We start from the raw sequence: 24019 nt of genomic DNA, 5'->3' as shown, positions 1-24019 counted from the left end.
TCACTTTGCACCATGTCTAGAACCCAATATTTCCTTATAACTGACTCCTGAATGCACTACACCCACATTTCACAGCAGAATAGGGCTGTGCTTGCATCCAAGACCAGAACTAGAGATTTAGTGTCTTCTAAATACAGCCCTTTTTACCTAACAACTTACTGAAGCCAGAAACTTATAAATATGCCCTTCCTGGAAAACTTCATAGCATCTTTTCTCATAGTTCATCAACCAAAGACACAAAACAAACTTTATCATCTTTTCTAAACATGGTAAACCTGGTGATATTGGCAATGCCTACTTGCATAATAACTTTTAAAAATGGAGATTATTAATTATACATTACCACAATGTGTCTCTATTTGATGCCCAACGTTCATTCTTTTTAACCTTTCACCTAGTTTTGTTAAAATTTCAGAGTTTGTGTTGTTGCTGTAGAGGATTTAAACAAGGCTTACACAATATATTTGTTATCAATGCTTTATTGTTGAAAACAAAATCGAAATTCTCTGGCACATAAAACAATTATTTCTACAAAAGGAAAGCCTACAAATCTTGATAATTTATACAAATAACAGTTTCTCAAAAAATAAAATTTTAATTTAGTAAACTTGTCTTGTGCTCTATATTTTTAGCACTGTCTGCAATAATCCACCATAAATCCCTGAGCGGAGACATTTTTTGATCATGTTCTAATGCCCCTCCCCACCCTCCCCCCACCAAGTTGGTCGGTTACTAAGTCCAGCCCTATGGTGAAAAGTGTCAGGGACATTTAATTATTAATGATCTGTGCATTTTATGACACAGGCCCAATTATTAACGCTACTTGGGAGCCAGTGTCACAAGAAGTGCCTCAACTACGCATTCAGTGAACCTGTTAAGGACCAGGTCTTCGAAAGGAGGAACAATAACAATAAAAAGATAAAATGTTAAGACTAGAAAGTCATCATAGGTCAATAACTATTTAAATAAATACAAATGTTAGACACTGAATTAATCTCTATAGCCTTATATTAAATTCCTTTTTTTTTTCAATTGCCAATGCACTAAAAAGTTAATACACTTCAACCCACTATTTTGGCTTGATCATGGGTTTGTTGCTGTTAAATATCATTCTGAAAACACAGTGATTTAATTTATAATTTAGCTTTTGGCCCTTCAATGAAATGTTTACAAAATAATATATATCTTACAGAAGGGCTTACTTATGAATGGCATGAAAAAATCTTTCTCACTACATTTGCCCTTCTCACAAAAACACTAATGCTGTAGAAATACTACTTTCAATTATTTATCCCACTGTATTCAGATACATAGAAAAACATAAAATATGGAGAAAACATAATATGATCTATTTGCATGTCCAGCTTCCTTTTAACGGAGATGCTGATCATATATACCTGGAGTGTGAAAGGGAAGGAGAAACAGGTGATTTTCAGTTGCAAAGAACTGGCTTAATGCATCAAGTTTTGTTATTTGCTATGGTAGAATAATAAATAAATAAATATGTAGGGTATAGTATAGCTACTTTCTCTATGAAGAAGTTGATAATGGACTAGTGTTTTATGAAGTTAAATTTTAGTGGCAAAGTTTAACTGCAAGCCAAAAAATGTTCAATAAAAATATTGTTCTCTATCTAATTCATACTCTTTTTCTTGTGAAATGATCATTGAAGTGGTTACTAATAGGTAATGAAATAAAATACCAAATTTGCTAGTGAGAAATAGTCTTCAACTGAGAAAAGCACTTGGCAGAAGACCTAGAAACATGCAGGCTAATGCTATACTCTATTGCACCTTAAAATAAGTTGTTTTTGATGCCTTTTGAGAAGAGCAAAGTAAGACAAAAATAATTCCTTGAAAATTTATCAGCATTGCTGTTTAGGTACCTTTAAGAAAGTGATTAAAATTTGACACCTACTCTTTCCAAAATACAAAATCACTGGCAACCACCATCATACACTCCTTTGAGTAGAGTTGATTTTTTAACCAGCAACATCTGGGAAGCACAAAACACCTTCCCTTTTGTCTAATAGCTATTGGTTAGTTATTGGAACTGGAAGGCTTACAAGCATCCCTGTCCTTTATCCTTATGTAAGCTTGCACATTATCCAGGAATAGCCATTTTAAAAGGTAATTTCAAAAGAATTAATACAATTAATCCTACTGGGCAGCTTGGCGGAAAATATTGGTGACATTAAAATTTTAAAAATGCCTGCCTGACACATATAAGGCCTCCCCAGTCCCTTATACAACTCGAGTGTGAAGATGGTTAGCTCTGCTCTCCATAGCCTGTTCAGAACATAAAAAGCAAATAACATCCAAAAGAATGAAGCCTCTGACATCCAAATCATAAAACATTATGTACACTAGTCAAGAAACAATAGCGGCTTTGGACAGATCTTGACACAGTATTAAAACGAAAAAAGTTTTCTAAGCTTCAGAAATTGATAAGCAGGCTGTCCCAAAGAGGGAAGACAGCAGCGTTAGGACAACCAGCGGCTCACTGGGACTCACACTACGCCTTTATCACTCCCTAGTTACACTTAACCCTAACTGTTTACCATGGCTGAATGGACACTCTGACTTCCTCTCACAGTGTTTAAGGAACAAGATAATTTTGAAATTAGCTTTCAGAAAATGAACAAAATCTGTGACTTATACACCCACCCCTCCCTTTTAAGAATGCCAAAAGATTCTGTTTTAAGTGCTCTGGTTTACAGTCTATGGGTAACAATTACATCCTCCATGAGGTTTCCAATGTTCCCCTTTTTGGTGTTAACAGCTGTGCCAACAGCAAAGTAGATTTTTCCAGAAGTGGTAGGGACCTCAGTGTTCTCTGCCCTGGTCTTGAAGTTCAACAGGAGCTCTTGTCACAGCACTACTGGGAAGTTCGGTCTGCTAAGGAAGCCAGCTTTCAAAACTGGAGGAGGATGGGCTTCTGCCTCCTGTGTCAGGTCTTAGAAGTCTTTAAGCCTTGTTTTTCCATGATGTTCCACAGTTTGCGGAGATTGGACTGTGTGATGACATCATCTGGCTTGAGCTGCAGGGCCCGCAGGTAGTTCGCCTCGGCCTTCTGGAGTCTGCCATTGAGGTGCAGAATGGCTCCCAGATTCATCAGAGCAGCCGGATACTGCAACAAGAGAAAGGAAGGAAAACAATTAGGAGGCCATTTCAAGCTTTCCTTCATGGAAAACAAAAACCTTCATCCACTTATGCAAATTATTCCCTTCTGTCTAGAGGCATTTTGTGAAAGCAATTTAGCAATTTATACAAACAGACAAAGACAACTAGGAAGAAGGAAAGTTTTCAAACAGCTGCTGTGTACTCTGTGCTTTAGAAAGGACAGACATCTAAAGAAAGAGTAATTTTTTCTATAATGAGAAAGCATAGGTAACATATGAAAACCTAATAGCATAATCAGACAGTACTATTTGAGGGAAAAAAAATGTTTAAAAATGATATAATTTCAGATGGAAAGAATTTTATTTTTGGCCTGGTCGCTGAGTACCAAAAGAATTTTTTAAAATTTCAATGACAAGAAACAAAAAATAAGTGGCTAAAGTTGGCAAATCTATACCTACTTATTCTTTGTTTTCTCTTCTTAGCAATATCCCAGGCTTTTAACACAAAATTAAACTATGAAATGTTACTGATGCTTTTGGGTAAAAATCCTAACAAAAATGAAAATGCAACCACGAAAGCACCTCCAAAACCTAAACAGTTTAACAAGACAAAGTCTTTATTTTTAAAAGCTCGTGTTTAACTTCCATAATAATGAATGTTTACCATAGAGTGAAGTAAAAGCATTCAAATAGATAAAATATGGCAGAGAAAAATAAAACTTTTTAAGAACAATTTTATCTTACCTATTAAAAAGCAGTTACAGAATTCTCATAGAATTTTCAGTAATGCATAATAATTGCAATACAAAGCTATCGCATGGGGGAAAAAGTTTACAAGTGTTTTCAAAATGGCATGAATTACGTTGCACCAGTTTAATACAAAGATTTTCATGCCCAAATTCTCAGACATCAGTTAACAACAATAGTCCTTCTTAAAGGAAAATATATTTTGCTTGCTCTTTATAAATAAAGGCTGTTTTGCTCCTGTCCCTGGAATATTCTGGCTAACAGAAAGCAGCTAATATTTTGGCAGTTACAAAAATGCATATTTGAAATATCAGATAAAAGTAAGGTGTTTACGCTATGATTACACTTTATTTTTCGGATGGTGTCAACTATCAATTGTCCTTCAATTCTGTACTACAGCCTAAAATAATTCACAATTATTTTTAAGATTTGGTATTTTCACAAGACATGCACTCTTCAGATGAACTCATGTGACTCTACTCTTTACTGTCAAACTAATTATTTCTGAACCAAAAGCAATGCTTTGGAGGAGGGTGGAATAGCTCAGAATAAATTGACTTAGGGGATATGGATTTTTAGGAGATGTGTGTTTGAACTCTTGTTCAACCACTGTCTAGGACCTTGGTGAAGTCCCCTAACATATCTGTGCCCTTCCTTCAATTGTGAAATACTGAAACAACATCAACTTCTTTGCATGCTGTTAGAAAGATACAATGAGAAAATTAAATACACATAGCAGAGTACAGGTATAAATTAGACACTCTACAAATATCAAGATTACTTTTCCTTATCTCATTTTGCTTCAAGTCTAGCACATACATGTTTGTGGTTTTTATGCTGTTGTGCAGTCTTTAAAATTTTGATTTCAATGGCTACATATGTGTCTGGATATATATTCTAAAATCTTAAGTCTTCAACTACTGGGCATTATTTTTAAACTTTCCTATATAATTTTCTCTTTTACAAAAAATAATGCTGCAAATAATAGCTATTCCTGACCTTCAAAAACCTTTTTGGTCAGGACAACTCCATACTTATCAAGAAAAATGCAGATGGTCAATTTCTAATTTTAAACACCAATCCAAATAAACATAGCTCTAAATGTCATGTGCAGTAAAAAGCTCTACATTGGAAACTGAAAATAACACCACCTACTCTGTCTTCCTAAAAGAACTTTGTTATCACACCACTGCTATTATCCTGAGTTCCTTAAAGCTTGGACACAGTTCTGAATTATGTCCTCTCACAGTGCTTAGCACAACTATCAATAAACAGCCACTAAATGGAGGGTGAAGTGTGCTCACAGCCTGAATTACTAAAGATGCTAAGTAGATACAATGTTCAGACTTCCTGCTATCCTGAGTGGGAAGAGTGGAAATAGGGAGGAATAACCACTATTGGAGACCATTCCTTACTAACCAGAAATGGAAGAGGCCCAGTGATGAGGTGGAGAGAAAACAGATGGCTCTGTGTGATAGTCATTATTTCTTGAATCATTTTATGGCCAAAGTGACTGTGCCTATCATGTCTGTATCTATGATTTCAACTCAAAGGGATTATGAAAAACACTCAGAGGTTACAGAGTCAGGCTGCCTAGGTTCAAACAGCAGCTCTACCACAGAGATGTGGGCACTTGAACAAGTTGGGTGAGGGCTTATGATCTCTGTTTCCTTTATAACTGGGATGCCAGCATTTTATTTCTGTAAATATCATATGAAAATACCCACATCATTGTCTTTTTCCATTTCTTCTTTATCATTTCAAAAATACAAAGCAGAACCTCCTTGTTAGTGTGCCTGAAGAACCACTGAACCTAAAAACTGAGGATTTCTGAACTGGCTTCATGTTTACTAGCTTTCTAGCCTGTTTAAGGTTAAACCTGTAAGAGGTAAATGTGAAAATGGTTGGTAAAGTTGATCATGCTACATAAATAGACTTTACTATTATTACTAAATTGCAGCCCGAGGCTTCTCTGTCCTTGAAACACTTATGGAGTGACCTACCCACCATCAAATGATGAAACACATTTTGTATTTTAATATTATTCTAATAAAACTCATCTAGGAAGCAAAATCTGTTCTGTTGAATGAGTTCTAAATGCTAATTGTAATGGGGTTTTTGTAATAACTTTAATTTTGCATTATCCACACCACTGTGTTACTTATTAAACAAAAAAAAAATCATAGTTACCACAGGATAACAACTGTCATGAAAGCCCACATAGACTCATTAATTGCTTCCCCTAAGGACTAAAAATAAATGAGAACTAAAAATGTGCATATTTAAAAACATCGTTCAATATATTTAAGCAGCTATACATTTCAGGTTCAGCTATAACATTTTGGTGTGAATGTAAATGGCTACTTCAGTAAAATAAAACGTTTTATTTCAAAACCCTACAAATGTGCATTATGTAATGCTCAAAACATCACAGTATCTTCTTAGTGAATGGAAATACGGAATTGATACACAGGTATGCTAAAATATGACATATGTAATGAATATCATCACCTTAGATAACTGCTTTGAAAGTGTCAGTGTTTATTCAGACATAAAAAATTTCAAATATTTATTAAAAATTGATGAATAAGACTGGGGATAGACTCTACTTTTTACAACATGGTTGTTTTTCTCTCTTCAAAGACAGGGGTTTTAAGTCTGTCATGTCTTCCCTCTGTATCAGTGCTAGGGAAGCTTAATGGACGCCCACTGGACTGAATTCCTTCAGGTCATCTAGCTGAGCAACACAGAACTATATAGTTTAGGGAGTTGCATCATCATCACCTGGCAGCTTGACAGAAAGGCAGAACTTCAGGTGCCGCCTACTGAATCAATTTGAATTTTAGCAAGATCCCCAGGTGCTTTGTATGCTCTTTAAAATTTGAGAAGCACTGTTATAAAGGTCACTTCTAGATCATAGATTATATCATTTTGTAGCTTCTGTGATTAAATTTCCTATAAGAGGTTATAAAGTATGTCAGAATACCTATCCTCCCTCAAAATAGAATTCTTCTCTTGGTTATTCAATTATTTAAGTCAGAAAATGTCCAAATAATCTTTATTTTTTTAAGCAGAAGCCATAAATGACTAAATATTATTAGACAGAAGGAGAAGATATGAAAAGCCTTTTAATAACCAAATAAGAACACATAAAGTTTTCCAAAACAGACTTAAAGACTACCAAACTCTAAAACTGAAATGTAAAAATTTCAGGTAATCTGTTTGATTATATACTGGTGTCGTTGTTCTCTGCCAGGTGTAGCTCATGAGCTGGTGAGAATGACAACTGCTCAAGCCTTCCCCGACACACATGGTCTTTTATTAAAGACAAGTGACGAAATTTTCAGTATGTTAACCAAAGTAGTCAGTGGTTTGCAGCCCAGTAGCATGGGGCTCCTGGTTCTGTACAACAAATGACACCGACTCCTACTTCACAGGCTAGAAAGGAGAACCAGACATTCCTTGTTTCCTTGATAAGGACAGATGCTTTACATCAAAGGAGCTGACTGGCAGCCATATTGAAACGGAAAATGATATATTTTTTTAAGACTCCAGGGAATTCTGCCTTCTTTGTTATTTTACTGTGGTCTTTGGCTTACTTCTTCAACTTTGGAAGAAATATGCAAAATTAAAATAATGGATGTCTATTGTGGTGGGTAGAGCACAGACAAGATTACGGAGGACTGATTCTTAAGGCCCTTGAGGCTCTCAAGGAATGCAGCTGAGCTCACAGGGTATCGTGAACACACAGGATTGGAACACAAAATCATTGGTCAGGCCTCAGCTTATTATGTAGGAGTGAAAAGAAAATGACAGAGGAGAAATAGTAAGACTACATGGGAATTTAGGGTTGGGAATCCATGTTTCTATTGGGATCAGGAGTTATAGAGGAATTGAGTGGGGTACCAGAGGAAAACAAAACCAAAAAAGGTTTGGTTGAGACGTTCTATTTAGTCAGGAGTTGGATAGCCATGCAGTAGCTGGGCTCTCTTGTATCCTGTTAGTCCAAAGTTGAAGAAGTAAGCCAAAGTCCCGTGGCCATTTCCCTTTTATGAAGGACAGTCAACAGGCAAGGGGAATTATGAGAAAGATGAAGATAGAGGTAATAGATGAAGATAGAAGTAATTTGTAATTGCTTAAATAAGTTTATTTCCATTCAAAGGATTTACTCATGTTGCTAAAATTACTCAGACATGCATATTTCTTGTTGTATATACTACATAACTTTTTAAAAAGAGCGCCGGGCACGGTGGCTGATGCCTGCGATACCAGCACTTTGGGAGGCTGAGGCAGGTGGACTGCCTGAGGTCAGGAGTTAGAGACCAGTCTGGCCAATGTGGTAAAACTCCATCTCTGGAAATATAAAAAAATTAGCTGGTCATGGTCGCAGCCGTCTGTAATCCCAGCTACTCAGGAGACTGAGGCAGGGGAATTGCTTGAACCTGGGAGGCGGAGGTTGCAATGAGCCGATATGTCACTGCACTTCAGCCTGGGTGACAGAGAGGACTCCATCTTAAAACAACAACAACAACAAAAAAGAGTGACTGAAGTTAGCCGTACTAGTCATTACTCAATTAATATACAACACATTTTTGGAATATTTTCAAGATAATCACCTTCAACCTTCCTTCTGAATATAATTTGCAAACTTAAATGAGTTTGTAGTCTGAACTTTTTGATGGATTCTCACTCTTTTTAAAGTAGCTATCAAATAAATCAAATAACTTAATGAAGACTGCATACTGGCATTCAACTGTATTCAGTTGAAATTGCTTGCCCAACTGAATTTACTGAAGCAGCAACTGTACATGATGCTTAAAAATGAATAGTCTAAACATTTTAAGAAACATATTAATGAAAGGCATTTATGCATACATTTAGTGGATTTATATTCATTTGTGCCTTATACATGGCAGATATTTAATAAATAATTACTGAATTAAAGTTTTTAAGATGACCTGTTAAGCTTCAGGAAAAAAAATGTTAAATACCTTATTCCTTTCACATTCAACATCACTCTCCTTTGTTTCATTGGCATGCTTAATGGTTTGATGCAAGATGGAAACATACATAAATTATCTTGAATTCCTTGTCTCACCACCAATATACATACTCATATCCAATTGTTAAGTCTTGATAACTTTACTCCCAGATTGCTCTTAAATCTGTCTTCTAATTATATCCTACCCCTTTCTTCCAACTTGGTTCAGGCCTTCAACATCTTTTCTTGGATTACTTAAATAAAATTATTCTGGCAGAAATAAAAGAATAAATGAATAGGTAGATGAACACGTTGATGGCTGATTGACAAAATGAATAAAGAAACATATGACTAAAGTCATATGTGGGTTTTTTCTTTATTATATTTTAGGCATATAAAAATTTCAGAGAATGCAACAAACACTGTATAGTTGCCTAACAAATATAACTTTATAAATACAACTGAAGCCCCTAAATATCTCTCCCTATTCTATTCCTGACCATCTTCAGGAGAAAACTACCAACTACCAGTTGAAACTGGTACTTAACAGTCCAGTACACGTTCCACAGTTTTACTGTTTGTATACCCATGGCAAATGTAAATATCATTTATAAGTTTTAAATATATTAGGCACCATCCATCATGGAATACCATCCTGCCAAATACCCATTTGAACCCTCAAATTTTGTTCAACATTTTATTTTTCAGACTTACACATCTTGATGTATGTAAGATTTGTTATTTCACATTAATTACATTAAATACCTTCTCTTAATGATGGAATACAGATCCTTTCAGAGAGGGCTGCCATCAATTCTTGTGCACATGTCACACATTCTTAGGGAAGAGTTTCTAGGAATGGAACTGTGAGATCACAGGGGTTCTTAGACTTTGTTAGCTATTACCAAATTGCTTTTCAAAGTGGTTGTATCAAAATGTACTAATAAAAACATATAACAGGAGACCCTTTATTTTGTATCCTTAATAACACTTAGTATTGTCTAATTTTTAAAGTTTTTGTTGAATTGAAAGTTGCAAAATGGTGTGAACTGGCTATCCCAAATCTGAAAATCTGCAATCTGGAATGCTTCAAAATCTAAAACTCTTTAAATGCAGACATAATCCTCAAAGAAAATGCATTTTAATTTTCAGATTTTCAATTCTCAACTGGTAAAAGTATAATGCAGATATTCTAAAATGTGAAAAAGCTGAAATCTGAGATTGGGATTTCTGCTCCCAAACATTTTGGATAAGGAATACTCAGTGTTTATATTTTCATGCACTTAACTTCTTTTCCCTTATTACTAGAGAGGTTAGAAACATTTTCATAAGCTTATAAGCTTTTTATGTTTCCTCTTTAGTGACACACCTGCTCTTAACATTTGTACAAAATAAGATAATAACCTAACATTCTATGAATTATCACCTATATGGTAATATTTGAAAGGCAGGAACACAGAGCCCCAACTGCCTCAACAGTGGTCCTACATAGGACTGCCTGCCTTGTTGCTTCCCAATATTGGGAACCAGATAATCATTGCTTCCAAAATGAAAAATCTGATATAAACAAAATAGAGAATCTTTGATATAAGTTCACTTAAGGTGATGACAGAAATATGGGCAGCCAGACAGTGGACCTCTGGTAGAGGCAGTGAGATCTCCATGGATGTCTCAATGGTAACTACGGGAAATCCTGGATGAATGTATATGGGAGGACAGCAGCTCCTAGTTAGCCAGCATGCAGAATAACCTTCATAGCCTTTCTGTATCCAGAATCCTTTCTTTCTTCTTAGTTCCTTTTCCAGGGATAACAAAAAGGAAAGAATTAAGATGAACAGTATGTTTCATATTTTACCTCTCTTTACTACTCTCCATTTTTACTGGCACCATGTAAATTTAGCATCTCATCTCATTCTTTAACCTCCATCAGCCTCCTATAATTCTCCCTATCTTCAGTTTCTTCTTATTCCAATCTATCTTCCACCTGATATTTATCTTTCTAAAATGCAAATTATGTTTCAGAAGTTTTGTCTATAGAAAAGGATCCAGACTCTTCAGCTAGTATTAAGAAGCCCCTTTTTTACTTGGCATCCAAAACATTCCCTCAATGTACATTCTGCCTGAGCCAGCTCAAACTTCTATTTCTGTCATCAGCTCTTTTGAGCATTCATTTCTTATCATAGACTGCTCCTCTGACAAAGTCCTTCTTCCACCCTCTCTTTGACAAACTTCTGCTCAATAAAAAAAGATTTTAACAAATTCTTATTCATAGTTTACTTCTTTATGTTCCCATAGTACTGTCTACATGCATTAATTGCTACACTTACCAGAGTGAATTATAGCTACTTGTTATAAGTGTCTGTCTTCTTTGATGGAAGATGAAAAAGCTAGTGAATTTATCTTAATTGCCTTTATACTGCTAGTGCTAGAATTTGGCATATAAAATAAACTCTCAATGAATGTTTGCTGAAAGAAGACAAATTTGTATGGGCTAGCAGAAAAACCTGATGTAGGAGAGGTAAATTCTATACCAGTCTCAGTATAATTGAACAAATATTTATTGACCACTAATTATAGGTCAGGGTCTCTGCCTGACAATGGATATGCAGTAAACAAAAGAAATGTGTTTTTAGTCTCTATGTAGCTTTAAGTACTTTTAAGTGCATACTTAGGATCTACTACAACCAATTATGAGGTATAACTTCATTGTCTCGTTTATGCCCTTCAGACTGAAAGGGAGGTGAAACTGTTATCCATGCAACGATATAAGCAGTATAGAAGAGGATGACACAGAGGACGGATTCACTGCCCTCAAGGAGTTTACAGTCCGGTGCATGAAGACAAATTCTTCTACTCCGAAGGAAGAATCAGGTATGTCTACAAAAGAGATTCTAAGAATGAACTGCGGGGGAGAGGGGATATTATTTCCTTATGGGTATGAGAATATTAGACAAGATGCATTGTCAGGTTGCTTCAAGTCTCTTAGATTCCCAGAATGAGAATATTACATGAACTTTTGAAACGGGTGGGTAGCATCAAAATCAATTTGTTACTTTAAAAAACATTTTTAGCTGACTGCCAAGAGCAGAACCAGGAGTGAAGAGTCCCCTAATAGAGAGGAGTCTGAATTTCAATTAGTTTGGAGATTAAGCTGTCAGCAGTAATATTCATGATGTTAACCCTTCTGGTACCAAACCAAAATGAAAAAATAAATCCTTACTTAAAATGCAAGATTAATACAATTTAACAATGGTCAGAAAATGCTATCATGAAACAAAATCCCATAAGAATGCAACACTCCCAATTCAGAAATGACAGTTCTTTGTAGTCTTATTTTGAGTATAGTCATATTTTGAATATATCAAAAAGATTTACCAAATTGAGACATAGCATGGGGAAACAACACAGGAAATCTAGCAATGGCAAGGCAAATTCTGACAGATCATAGAAATGATTCATTTTGATTCTCAGTTTCAATACAGTATTTGTGCTTTTGGAATAGTTTTGAATAACACAAAACAGATAGAGATGACAACTAAGACAACAAAGCTGTATGAAGGGAGTACTTCCAATTTGTCAGAGACACATTTTATCCTGTGTGCTCAATCCTTCCCTCCTACGTCTGCCTCGTCCCAGTGTGTGTTACAAGAATGTTCATTTAACTTTTATGATGGGTCCGACTGTCACAGTGTTGGGTGCTATACATTTCTATGGCTATCAAAATGCCAACAGTTGTGGTTTGGGGATAGCAAACAGTGACTGTAACAGAACAATTTCAAAAGTGGTGGTTATTTCTAACAGACTTTAAAGTACATCTACTAACTTAAGTATATTACTCCAGAAATTATTCTTCAGTGAAGATGATCCTATTTTGAAGCTGGATTTTTTGATGTCTTTAATGTCACAGAAACATCTTTCATGTGACTCAAATGGAAAAATCTAGAGAACTGACAGTGCTCGTGGCAGATGGGAGGCAGGACTGGATTGCAACTCCGACTTGGACAGAGCAGCACGTCGAGGCTTGCCTGTTGAATTTTGCTCCAGAACAACTGCAGGAATAAATCAGGAAACCCAAAAGGACCCACAGACCCTCTGAAGGAAGCAGATTGCTCCTGCAGGACCTGTGAGACACCCCAAATACTGTGAGTACCCAAATTGTGGAAGTGGGAAAAGAAGGTCAACCACCCCTGAACACACACCCTCACTGGTGAAAATGAAGGTCTAGATTATGGGAGAAGATTGTGACCTTACCTGGAACTGAGTCTATTTAGACAGCTGAGTGAAATACAGGGCTAGAGGAAGCAGCAGAAAGAGCCCTGTGTGCTCGCTAGGCTCCATAGCAAGCCATCTCTGGCAGGACTCCTAGGGGTCCTTCAGGAGGATGGCCAGAGGCCCCAGGGAGAAGGAAAAGGTCCCAGAGAAGGAAATCTCCAGCTGAACTTTGTAACAATCTGAACCGATCAAGAAGCCTACTGGCCAGAACTCTGGGGAGCGCATGAATTGGTGTGCAGACTATAAAGGTGGGGGAAGAAGGAAAGCCATACGTGCTTTCACAGCTGGGAAGTGGGTAGCATGCAGTAAGTTCTCAGCCTTGCTTGCCTACTGCCTGGAAACAGACTCAGTGCTGTTGGGGATGGGGACATGGCGGGAGTGAGACTGGCCCTTTGGATTGTGTGGGAGCTACATGAGGCTTGTGACTGCTGGATTTCCTCTACTTCTCCGAAAACCTGCATGACACAACAGGGGCAGCCATAATCCTCCTATGAACATAACTCCATTGACCTGGGAACTTCATTCCCATGCCACACAGCAGCTGCAGCAAGACCTGTCCAAGGAGAGCGTGAGCTCAGAAATGCCTAGCACTGCCCCCCAACAATTGTCCTCCCCTGACCACCCTGGTAGCTGAAGATAAAGGGCATATACTCTTAAGAGTTCTAGGGCCCTGCCCACTGCCTGTTCCTCCCAATACTACCCACAGCTAACGCTCTCTGGAAAGCGCCACATCCACGAAGCCAAACTATACAAAAAGAGTGCATTAAACCACCAAAGCTAAGAATCCTCAAATAGTCCATTTCACCACCCCCCTACCACCTCCACCAGAACAGGTGCTAGTATCCACAGCTGAGAAACCCACAGATGGTGCACATCATAGGATGCTGTGCAAACAACACCCAGTACCAGCACAGAGCTTGGTAGACTTGCTGGGTGGCTAGATCCAGAAAAGGGATAACAATCAGTGGCTAGACCCAGAAAAGGGATAACAATCACTACAGCTCAGCTCTCAGGAAGCCATATCCATAGGAAAAGGAGGAGAGTACCACATCAAGGGAACACTTCATGAGACAAAAGAATCTGAACAAGAACCTTAAGCTCTAGACTCTCCCCGTGACAGAGCCAGCACAAATGAGAAGGAACCAGAAAACAAACTCTGGTAATATGACAAAACAAGGCTCTTCAACATCCCAAAAAAATCACACTAGCTCACCAGCAATGGATCCAAACCAAGAAGAAATCCCTGATTTACCTGAAAAAGAATTCGGGAGGTTAGTTATTAAGCTAATGAGGGTGGCATCAGAAAAAAAAAAAAAACGAAGCCCAAAGTATGGAAATTGAAAAAAAGAAAAAAAAGATCCAAGAAGTGAAGGAGAAATAGTCAATGAAATAGCATAAATAAAAGACAATAAAAACGTCAGGAAACAAGGACATTTACAGAAATGCAAAATGCTCTGAAAAGTCTCAGCAATAGAACTGAACAATTAGAAGAAATAGAATCAGAGCTCAAAGACAAGGTCTTTGAATTAACCCACTCCAACAAAGACAAAGAAAAAAGAATAAGAAAATATGAACAAACCTTCCAAGAAGTCTAGGATTATGTTAAACAACCAAATCCAAGAATAATCAGTGTTTTTGAGGAAGAAGATAAGTCTAAACATTTGGAAAACATATTTGGGGCAATACTCAAGGAAAACTTCCCTGACCTTGCTAGAGGCCCTAGACAACCAAATACAAGAAGCACAAAGAATACCTGGGAAATTCATCACAAAAAGATCATCACCTAGGCACACTGTCATCAGGATATTTAAAGTTAAAGGAAGGAAAGAATCTTAAGAGTTGTGAGACAAAACTATCAGGCAACCTAGATAGAAAAACCTATCAGATTAACAGCAGATTTCCCAGCAGAAACCCTCCAAGCTAGAAGGGCTTGGGGCCCTATCTTCAGCCTCCTCAAACAAAACAATTATCAGCCAATAATTCTGTATCTAGTGAAACTAATATTCATCTATTAAGGAAAGATATAATCTTTTTCAGACAAAGAAATGCTGAGAGAATTTACCACTACCAAACCACCACTCAAAGAACTGCTAAAGGGAGATCTAAATCTTGAAACAAATCCTGAAAATAGACCAAAACAGAAAAGCATAAACCTCACATAACCTATAAAACAAAACACAAGTTAAAAAGCAAAGACCAACAGAATGGGAAAAAATTTTTGCAGTTTACCCATCTGACAAAGGGCTGATATCCAGAATTTACAAAGAACTCAAACACATTTACAGGAAAAAAACAAACAAGCCCATTCAAAAGTGGGCAAAGGATAGGAACAGACACTTTTTGAAAGAAGACATATATGAGGCCAACAATCATATGAAAAAATGCTCATCGTCACTGGTCATCAGAGAGATGCAAATCAAAACCACATTGAGATACCATCTCACGCCAGTTAGAATGGCGATCATTAAAAAATCTGGAGACAACAGATGCTGGAGAGGATGTGGAGAAAAAGGAACACTTTTACACAGTTGGTGGGAGTGTAAATTAGTTCAACCATTGTGGAAGACAGTGTGGCGATTCCTCAAGGCCTTAGAAATAGAAATTCCATTTGACCCAGCAATCCCATTACTGGGTATATATCCAAAGGACTATAAATCGTTCTACTACAAGGACACATGCACACGAATGTTCATTGCAGCACTGTTTACAATAGCAAAGACCTGGAACCAACCAAAATGCCCATCGATGATAGACTGGATTGGGAAAATGTGGCACATATACACCATGGAATATTATGCAGCAATCAGAAATGATGAGTTTGTGTCGTTTGTAGGGACGTGGATGAATCTGGAGAACATCATTCTCAGCAAACTGACACAAGAACAGAAAATGAAACACCGCATATTCTCACTCATAGGCGGGTGATAAAAAATGAGAACACATGTACACAGGGAGGGGAGTACTAAACACTGGGGTCTATTGAGGGGAAAAGGGGAGGGCCAGCGGGAGGGGGAGGTGGGGAGGGACAGCCTGGGGAGAAATGCCAAATGTGGGTGAAGGGGAGAAAGGAAGCAAAACACACTGCCATGTGAGTACCTATGCAACTGTCTTGCATGTTATGCACACGTACCCCCAAACCTAAAATGCAAGAAAAAATTTAAAAAAAAAAAAAAAAAAGCAAAGACAAAAATCAAAAACAAACTACACAGGCAACAAATAGCACAATGAATGGAATGGTACTTCACATCTCAATATTAACATTGAATGTAAATGGCCTAACCACTCCACTTAAAAGATAGAGAATTGCAGAATGGCTAAGAATTCACCCACCATCTGCTGCCTTTACGAGACTCACGTAACACATAAGGACTTGTATAAACTTAAGGTAAAGGAGTAGAAAAAGACATTTCATGCAAATGGACACCAAAAGTGAGCAGGAGTGGCTATTCCTAAATCAGACAAAAAAACTTTAAAGAACAGCAGTTACATAATACAAAGAAGGACAATATATAATGATAAAAGGCCTTGCTCAACAGGAAAATATCACAATCCTAAACATATATGCTCTTCTACTGGAGCTCCCAAATTCATAAAACAATTACCACTAGACCTGAGAAATGAGATAGACAGTAACACAGTAATAGTGGGGGACTTCAATACTCCACTGACAGCACTAGACAGGTCAAGACAGAAAGTCAACAACAACAGCAACAAAACAATGGATTTAAACTATACCCTGGAACAAATAGACTTCACAGTTACATACAGAACGTTCCATCCAACAACCGCAAGTTATACATTGCATTCAACAGCACATGGAACTTTCTCCAAGAAAGACCATATGATGGCCCACAAAATGAGCCTCAAAAAATTTAAGAAAATTGAAATTATATCAAGTCCTCTCAGAGCACAGTGGAATAAAACGAGATCAACCCCAAAAGGAATCTTCAGAACCATGCAAATACAAGGTAATTAAATAACCTGCTCCGAAATGATCACTGGGTCAAAAATGAAATCAAGATGAAAATTAAAAAATTCTTCAAAATGAATAACAATAGTGACACAATCTACCAAAAACTCTGGGATACAGCTAAGGTGGTGCTAAGTGAAAAGCTCATAGCCCTAAACACCTATATCAAGAAGTCTAAAAGAGCAAAGACAGACAATTTAAGGTCACACCTCAAGGAACTAGAGAAACAAGAACAAACCTAACCCAAACCCTGCAGAAGAAATGATATAACCAAGATAAGAGCAGAAGTAAATGAAATTGAAACAAAAAAATATAAAAGATAAATGAAACAGAACGCTGGTTCCTTGAAAAAAATAAATAAAATTGATAGATCATTAGCAAGATTAACCAAGAAAACAGAAAATCCAAATAACCTCAATAAGAAATGAAATGGGAGATATTACATCTGACGTCACAGAAACATAAAATAACATTCAGGGATACTATGAACACCTTTATGCCCATAAACTAGAAAACCTAGAAGAGATGGATAAATTCCTGGAAAGATACAACCATCGTAGTTTAAATCTGGAAGAATTAGATACTTTGAATAGCCCAATAACCAGCAGCGAGACTGAAATGGTAATTTAAAAGTTACCAACAACAAAAAAGTACAAGTCCAGCCAAATTCACATTAGAATTCTACCAGATGTTCAAAGATTTGATACCAATCCTATTGACACAAGATAGAGAAAGAAGGAACTCTCCCTAATTCATTCTGTGAAGCCAGTATCACCCTAATTCCAAAACCAGGAAAGGGAACAACTAAAAAAGAAAACTACAGACTGATATCCTTGATGAACATAGATGCTAAAATCCTTAACAAAATACTACAAACTGAATCCAACAACATATCAAAGAGATAATTCCCTGTGATTGAGTGGGTTTCATTTCAGGGATGCAGGGATGGTTTAACATATGCAAGTCAATAAATGCGACACACAACATAAACAGAATTACAAACAAAAATCACATGATCATTTCCATAGAAGCAGAAAAAGCATTAGACAAAAATCCAGCATCCCTTTATGATCAAAACCCTCAACAAAATTGACACACAAGGGACATACCTCAATGTAATAAAAGCCATCTATGACAAATGTACAGCCAACATAATACTGAATGGGAAGAGTTGAAAGCATTCCTCTGAGAACTGGAACCAGATAAGGATGCCAACTTTTGCCACTCCTCTTTAGCATAGTACTGAAAGTCCTGGCTAGAGCAATCAGACAAGAGAAAGAAATAAAGGGCATCCAAATTGGTAAAGACGAAGTCAAACTGTTGCTGTTTGCTGATGACATGATTGCATACCTAGAAAACCCTAAAGACTCCTCTGGAAAGCTCCTAAAACTGATAAAACAATTCAGCAAGTTTCTGGATACAAAATTAATGCACACAAATCAGTAGCTCTTCTTTACATCAGCAACCAGGCTGAGAATCAAATCAAGACCTCGGCCTCTTTTAAAATAGCTGCAAAAATAAAAATAAAATAAAATATTTAGGAATATATCTAACCAAGGAAGTGAAGGACCTCTACAAGGAAAACTATGAAACACTGCTGAAATAAATCATAGACAACACAAACAAATAGAAACGCATCCCATGCTCATAGATGTGTAGACTCAATATTATGAAAATGACCATATTGACAAAAGCAATCTACAAACTCAATGCAATCCACAAACTCAATGTAATCCCCATCAAAATACTGCCACCTAATTCTTCACAGAATTAGAAAACACAATTCTAAAATTCATATGGAACCAAAAAAGAGCCCACATAGCCAAAGCAAGACTAAGAAAAAGAACAAATCTGGAGGTATTACCGTACCTGATTTCAAATTATAAATAAGGCCACAGTCATCAAAACAGTGTGGTACTGGCCTAAAAATAGGCACATAGACCAATGTGACAGAATAGAGAACCCAGATATAAACCCAAATACTTACAGCCAACTGATCTTTGACAAAGCAAACAAAAACATAAAGTGGGGAAAGAACACCGGGTTCAACAAAGGGTGCTTGGGTAATTGGCTCGCCACATGTAGGAGAACGAAACTGGATCCTCATATCTCATCTTACACAAAAATCAACTCAAGATGGATAAAGACTTAAACCTAAGACCTGAAACTATAAATATTCTAGAAGATAACACCAGGAAACCCCTTCTAGACATTAGCTTAGGAAAGGATTTCATGACCAAGAGTCCAAAAGCAAACACAATAAAACGAAAGATAAATAGCTGGAACTTAAATTAAATGAAAGAGCTTTTGCCCAGCAAAAGGAATAGTCAGCAGAGTAAAGAGACAACCCACAGAGTGGAAGAAAATCTTCACAATCTATACATCTGAAAAGGATTAATATCCAGAATCCACAATTAATTCAACAAGTGAGTAAGAAAACAAACAATTCATCAAAAAGTGGGCTGAGGACATGAATAGACAATTTTCAAAAGAAGGATATACAAAGGGCCAACAAACATATGAAAAAATGCTCAATATCACTAATGATCAGGGAAATGCAAATCAAAACCCCAATCCCATCCACCTTATTCCTGCAAGAATGGCCATAATCAAAAAATCAAAAAATAGTAGAGGTTGGTGTGCTTGTGATGAACAGGGAAGACTTCTACACTGCTGGTGGGAATGTAAACTAGTACAACTAATCAGGAAAACAGTGTGGAGATTCCTTAAAGAACTAAAAGTAATTGGCCGGGTGCGGTGGCTCACGCCTATAATCCCAGCACTTTGGGAGGCCAAGGAGGGTGGATCACGAGGTCAAGAGATCAAGACCATCCTGGTCAACAAGGTGAAACACCGTCTCTACTAAAAATACAAAAATTAGCTGGGCATGGTGGCGCACGCCTGTAGTCCCAGCTACTCGGGAGGCTGAGGCAGGAGAATTGCTTGAACCCAGGAGGCGGAGGTTGCGGTGAGCCAAGATCGCGCCATTGCACTCCAGCCTGGGTAACAAGAGCGAAACTCCGCATCAAAAAAAAAAAAAAAAAAGAACTAAAAGTAGAACTATCATTTGATCCAGCAATCCCACTATCCCACTACTGGGTATCTACCCAAATGAAAAGATATCATTATACAAAAAAGAAATACTTGCACATGCATGTTTATAGTGGCAAATTCGAAATTACAAAAACGTGGAACCAACCCAAATGCCCATCATAAGTGGGAGCTAAGCTATGTGTATGTAAAGGTGTAAGAATGACACAATGGACTTCAGGAAGTCAGGAGGAAAGGGTTGGAAGGGAGTAAAGGATAAAAGACCACAAATAAAAAGTCCGAGATGGGCAGAACACAAGGTCAGGAGTTCGAGACCGGCCTGGTCAACATAGTGAAACCCTGTCTCTAGTAAATTTACAAAAATTAGCTGGGCATGGTGGTGTGTGCCTGAAGTCCCAGCTACACAGGAGGCTGAGGCAGGAGAATCACTTGAACCCAAGAGGTGGAGGCTGCAGTGAGTTGAGATTGTACCACCACACTGCAGCTTGGGCAGCAGCTTCATCTCAAAAGAAAAAAACAAAGACTACAAATAGGGTACAGAGTATACTACCTGGGTGATGGCTGCACCAAAATCTCACAAATCACTGCTAAAAAACTATCTCATCTAACCAAACACCACCTGTTACCCAATAACCTATGGAAATAAAAAACTAAATAAATAAATAAATAAAGGAAAACCTAGAACTGAGGCCACCTAAGTTTCACTCAGTTATTATAAAATGCAATCAGTACTCCATCTTAATTTGCAATAAGCATGCAGCTTATCATTTGAAGTAAAACTGGCACATAAAAGTTCTACATAAAATATGTGATGTCTCAAAGTACATATAGAATAGAAAAAGAATAAAAATAAGTCGAATTTAAGAAATTTAGAAAAGAATATGCACACCAGGCAAGCATCATCTCTCTCTCTCTCTAAAACACCAAGAGCTATCTGCCCTTACTAATCTTACAAAATCCTACAGTATCTTTTTTTCTTTCCTTTGAATAAAATTACGATTTAAGCAACGTAATTCATTCTACACTTTGTTTGTTTTTAGCATGAAGGGGAAGGAGGAACATGTGCATGCTTTCTCAATCATAATCATATTTCACAGAAGGATTTCCAGCTGTACAGCCCACCCAACAGTGTATGTGTGAGGTATCAGTTTAAAAATATATAATACATGACTGCTCATTCCAAGGAATGGGAATATGTCACTGGAATAGTCATGTTGTTGTTAAAATATATTTTAGAGATAAGTTGAAAATTGAGATTTGTTCTTATAATATTTAAAAACTCAATTGTCATGGAAGATACAACCAGAGAATCACTTTCTTCCCCTAGATTTTTTGCTACACAAACGGATCTGTTATATATATATGTAAATATATATTTTTATATATAAATGCATACACACATACATATATACACATACACAGATATCTATCTGAAGATAGCAAGAAGTATAGACATACTACAGTGTACATGGACATAATGACATAGTGGATTAAAGACTCAACAGATGCCACAACAAGCAAATTCAGAAGAATTTTTTTAACCTATGTATATCACTTTTCTAATTAATGTCTATGTTTGCCAATAAATAGCTGTCTGATGGAGATCAACTGAGATATATTAATTTATATATTTTGTAAATTACAGATTTTTCCTAAGTAGGATTTACTAAAAATACTTATTTTAAAAAATCCTGGAAGTGATCATATCAGAGATATCAAATAGCAGATTTAAATAAAAATTTAGAGTTAGTCACATATATTCTAAAGATGGTTTCTCAGTCAGTTCTGGCTGCTATAACAGAGATTCAAAACTGGGTGTCTTAAACAACAAACATGTATTTCTCATACATCCTGGCGTCTGGAAGTCCAAGATCAGGCTGCTAGCATAGTCTGGTTCTTGGTGAGAGTCTCCTTCCTAATTATGTTTTTGCATGGCCTTCCTTAGTGTATGCAGGCAGAGAAAGAATCCCTGTGTCTCCTCCTCCTCCTCATTTTTTTTTATAAGGGATTTACTCACATCTTGAACACCACACCCTCATGACCTAACCTACTCTAATTACCTCCCAAAGGCCCACCTCCAAATACCATCACATTAGGGATTAGGGTTTCAGCGTATGAATTCTGGAGGAACACAAACATTCAGTCCATAGCAGATGCGTGAGACAATGTTTTTTCATCTTCCAAAGCAGATGGGGACTATGGTGTGAACAGGCAGGATTAATGCAGGAGTGACAGTTTCATTCAAAGCAATCACATTTCAACACGACATTAGAAAGCAGCAACTGTCCACTTGCAGAATGAATATGAAGAAATATGTTTCACTGAGCGAATTTACCACAGACTTCTTGCACAAAGCAAGTGGGAAGTATTTTGAATGCTTTGAGTTAGGATGACCAAATCAAACATAACAGGCAGGAGTGCAGCAATTTCTCCAGAAACTATAATCTTTCCAGGGACTAAAAGTAAAATGGAAACATACTGACTGATGCATGGCATTCTATTTGCTCTTTTATAGGGCCAAGACTTTGTTGACACATGCCTGGAAAAATAACGATGCGAGGCCTTCACAGATAATAACTTCCATCAGGACACACCAATCAAGGTGAAGCCAAGCTGTACTCTAAGCCATGACACTTGTCATGCCTGCTGAAAGTGCAAAAATAAATAAACATGGCTTGTGTATCTCTAAGCTCATAGGTTTAATGGCAGAACTTGTGCTACTCGCATAGTAAAGGTTCACATATCACCCTCAAGATCTCTCCATTCTACTGCAAATTTTGCCTTTATTTCTGATAATATCTAATATGGCCACAATCAGACTGCATCTAGTATCTCCTAAGTTAAAGTTTTTATCTGTAAGAAGCAACAGGGTTTAATCAATAGGGTTTTAAAGACTGGCTCAATGGCATTTTCTGAGTTACAGCTTCCAACTTCTTATCTAATTTGGAATTTACATAGATTTTACCTAATCTACCAATATCTTATCTCTTCTTTGAACAGCACTATTTTTGAAAACCTAATGTCCTTACCTTCCTTGTTCTACCCTGTAAATATAAAAAAGGAAGCAAGCAAGTAGCTAGCAATTAATAAAACAATCACAGAGACCTAGAGCCACGTAACTGCTGGCCTCGAATGTATTTATTGCATACTTATTCACCCATAGTCACAAATAACAACCAAAACCAAGCTTGAAAAAGAAGGCGGAACAAAGTAAATTATTTCAAACCCAATGATTAACTCTCAGATGCCACTCTGATTTCTTTTAAACTCATCTTTAATACCAAGTTAGGAGATCATGATTATAAGATATGTGTCAAATATGTTTACAAAATCACAAAATGACATTTTTAACTACTCAAAAAACATAATTTTATACTGGAATGCAACAACTTTGAAATAGCTAATATTTCAAATCTAATATTTGACTAAACTAAAGCCTGGCCACATATCACCTCTGCCTATGATTCACATCTGAACAAGCAGAACAAAAACCACTTCCCTAGAAGGACAAAGAAGGGACATCTTTTCAATTCTTGTATGTAAGAAACCAGAGGCAAGATCCTTTTCTGCTATTACATATTAGTTATTCTTAAAATGAAGTATCTTACGAATACTTCACTATCTAATTAAATTGTGGGCCATTTGTTTCATAAATGTTTAATGCCCATTGCATATAATAATTAAATCCAATTGCATTGTCTTGAAATGGCTGATGGAAATTAGGCTATGCTCTAATGCTTATAATTTGACACTTTTATTTACGTCAGTAAAAGAAGTTTAAAAACTTTGTTAACTTCTTTGGTTCATCCAAGAGATACAGAAATTAAAGGTAATTTCTTAGAAAAATGATGTCTTGGATGCGAAATGAGCATGCTCT

At 36.8% G+C, this 24019-nt stretch overlaps 1 protein-coding gene across 3 annotated transcripts in view; it reads right to left on the bottom strand.

Annotated features, from left to right (window-relative positions):
• Positions 1-463: 463 nt before the first annotated feature.
• Positions 464-24019, bottom strand: part of TMTC2 (transmembrane O-mannosyltransferase targeting cadherins 2) — a 452640-nt gene continuing 429084 nt past the window's right edge. For all 3 annotated transcript variants that reach the window (XR_013521950.1, XM_035257146.3, XM_078337017.1), the window contains one exon: positions 464-3129. Coding sequence is in view for 2 of the 3 variants with exons in the window: in XM_035257146.3 (XP_035113037.1) it covers positions 2950-3129 (180 nt within the window). In the remaining variant the exon portion in view is untranslated. The remainder of the gene's footprint in view (positions 3130-24019) is intronic.

The sequence above is a fragment of the Callithrix jacchus genome, chromosome 9, assembly GCF_049354715.1.
Source record: "Callithrix jacchus isolate 240 chromosome 9, calJac240_pri, whole genome shotgun sequence".
NCBI classification, from domain to species: Eukaryota; Metazoa; Chordata; class Mammalia; order Primates; family Cebidae; genus Callithrix; species Callithrix jacchus.
The sequence above is the reverse complement of the archived record's forward strand: the minus strand, read 5'-3'. Positions and strand labels throughout refer to the sequence as shown.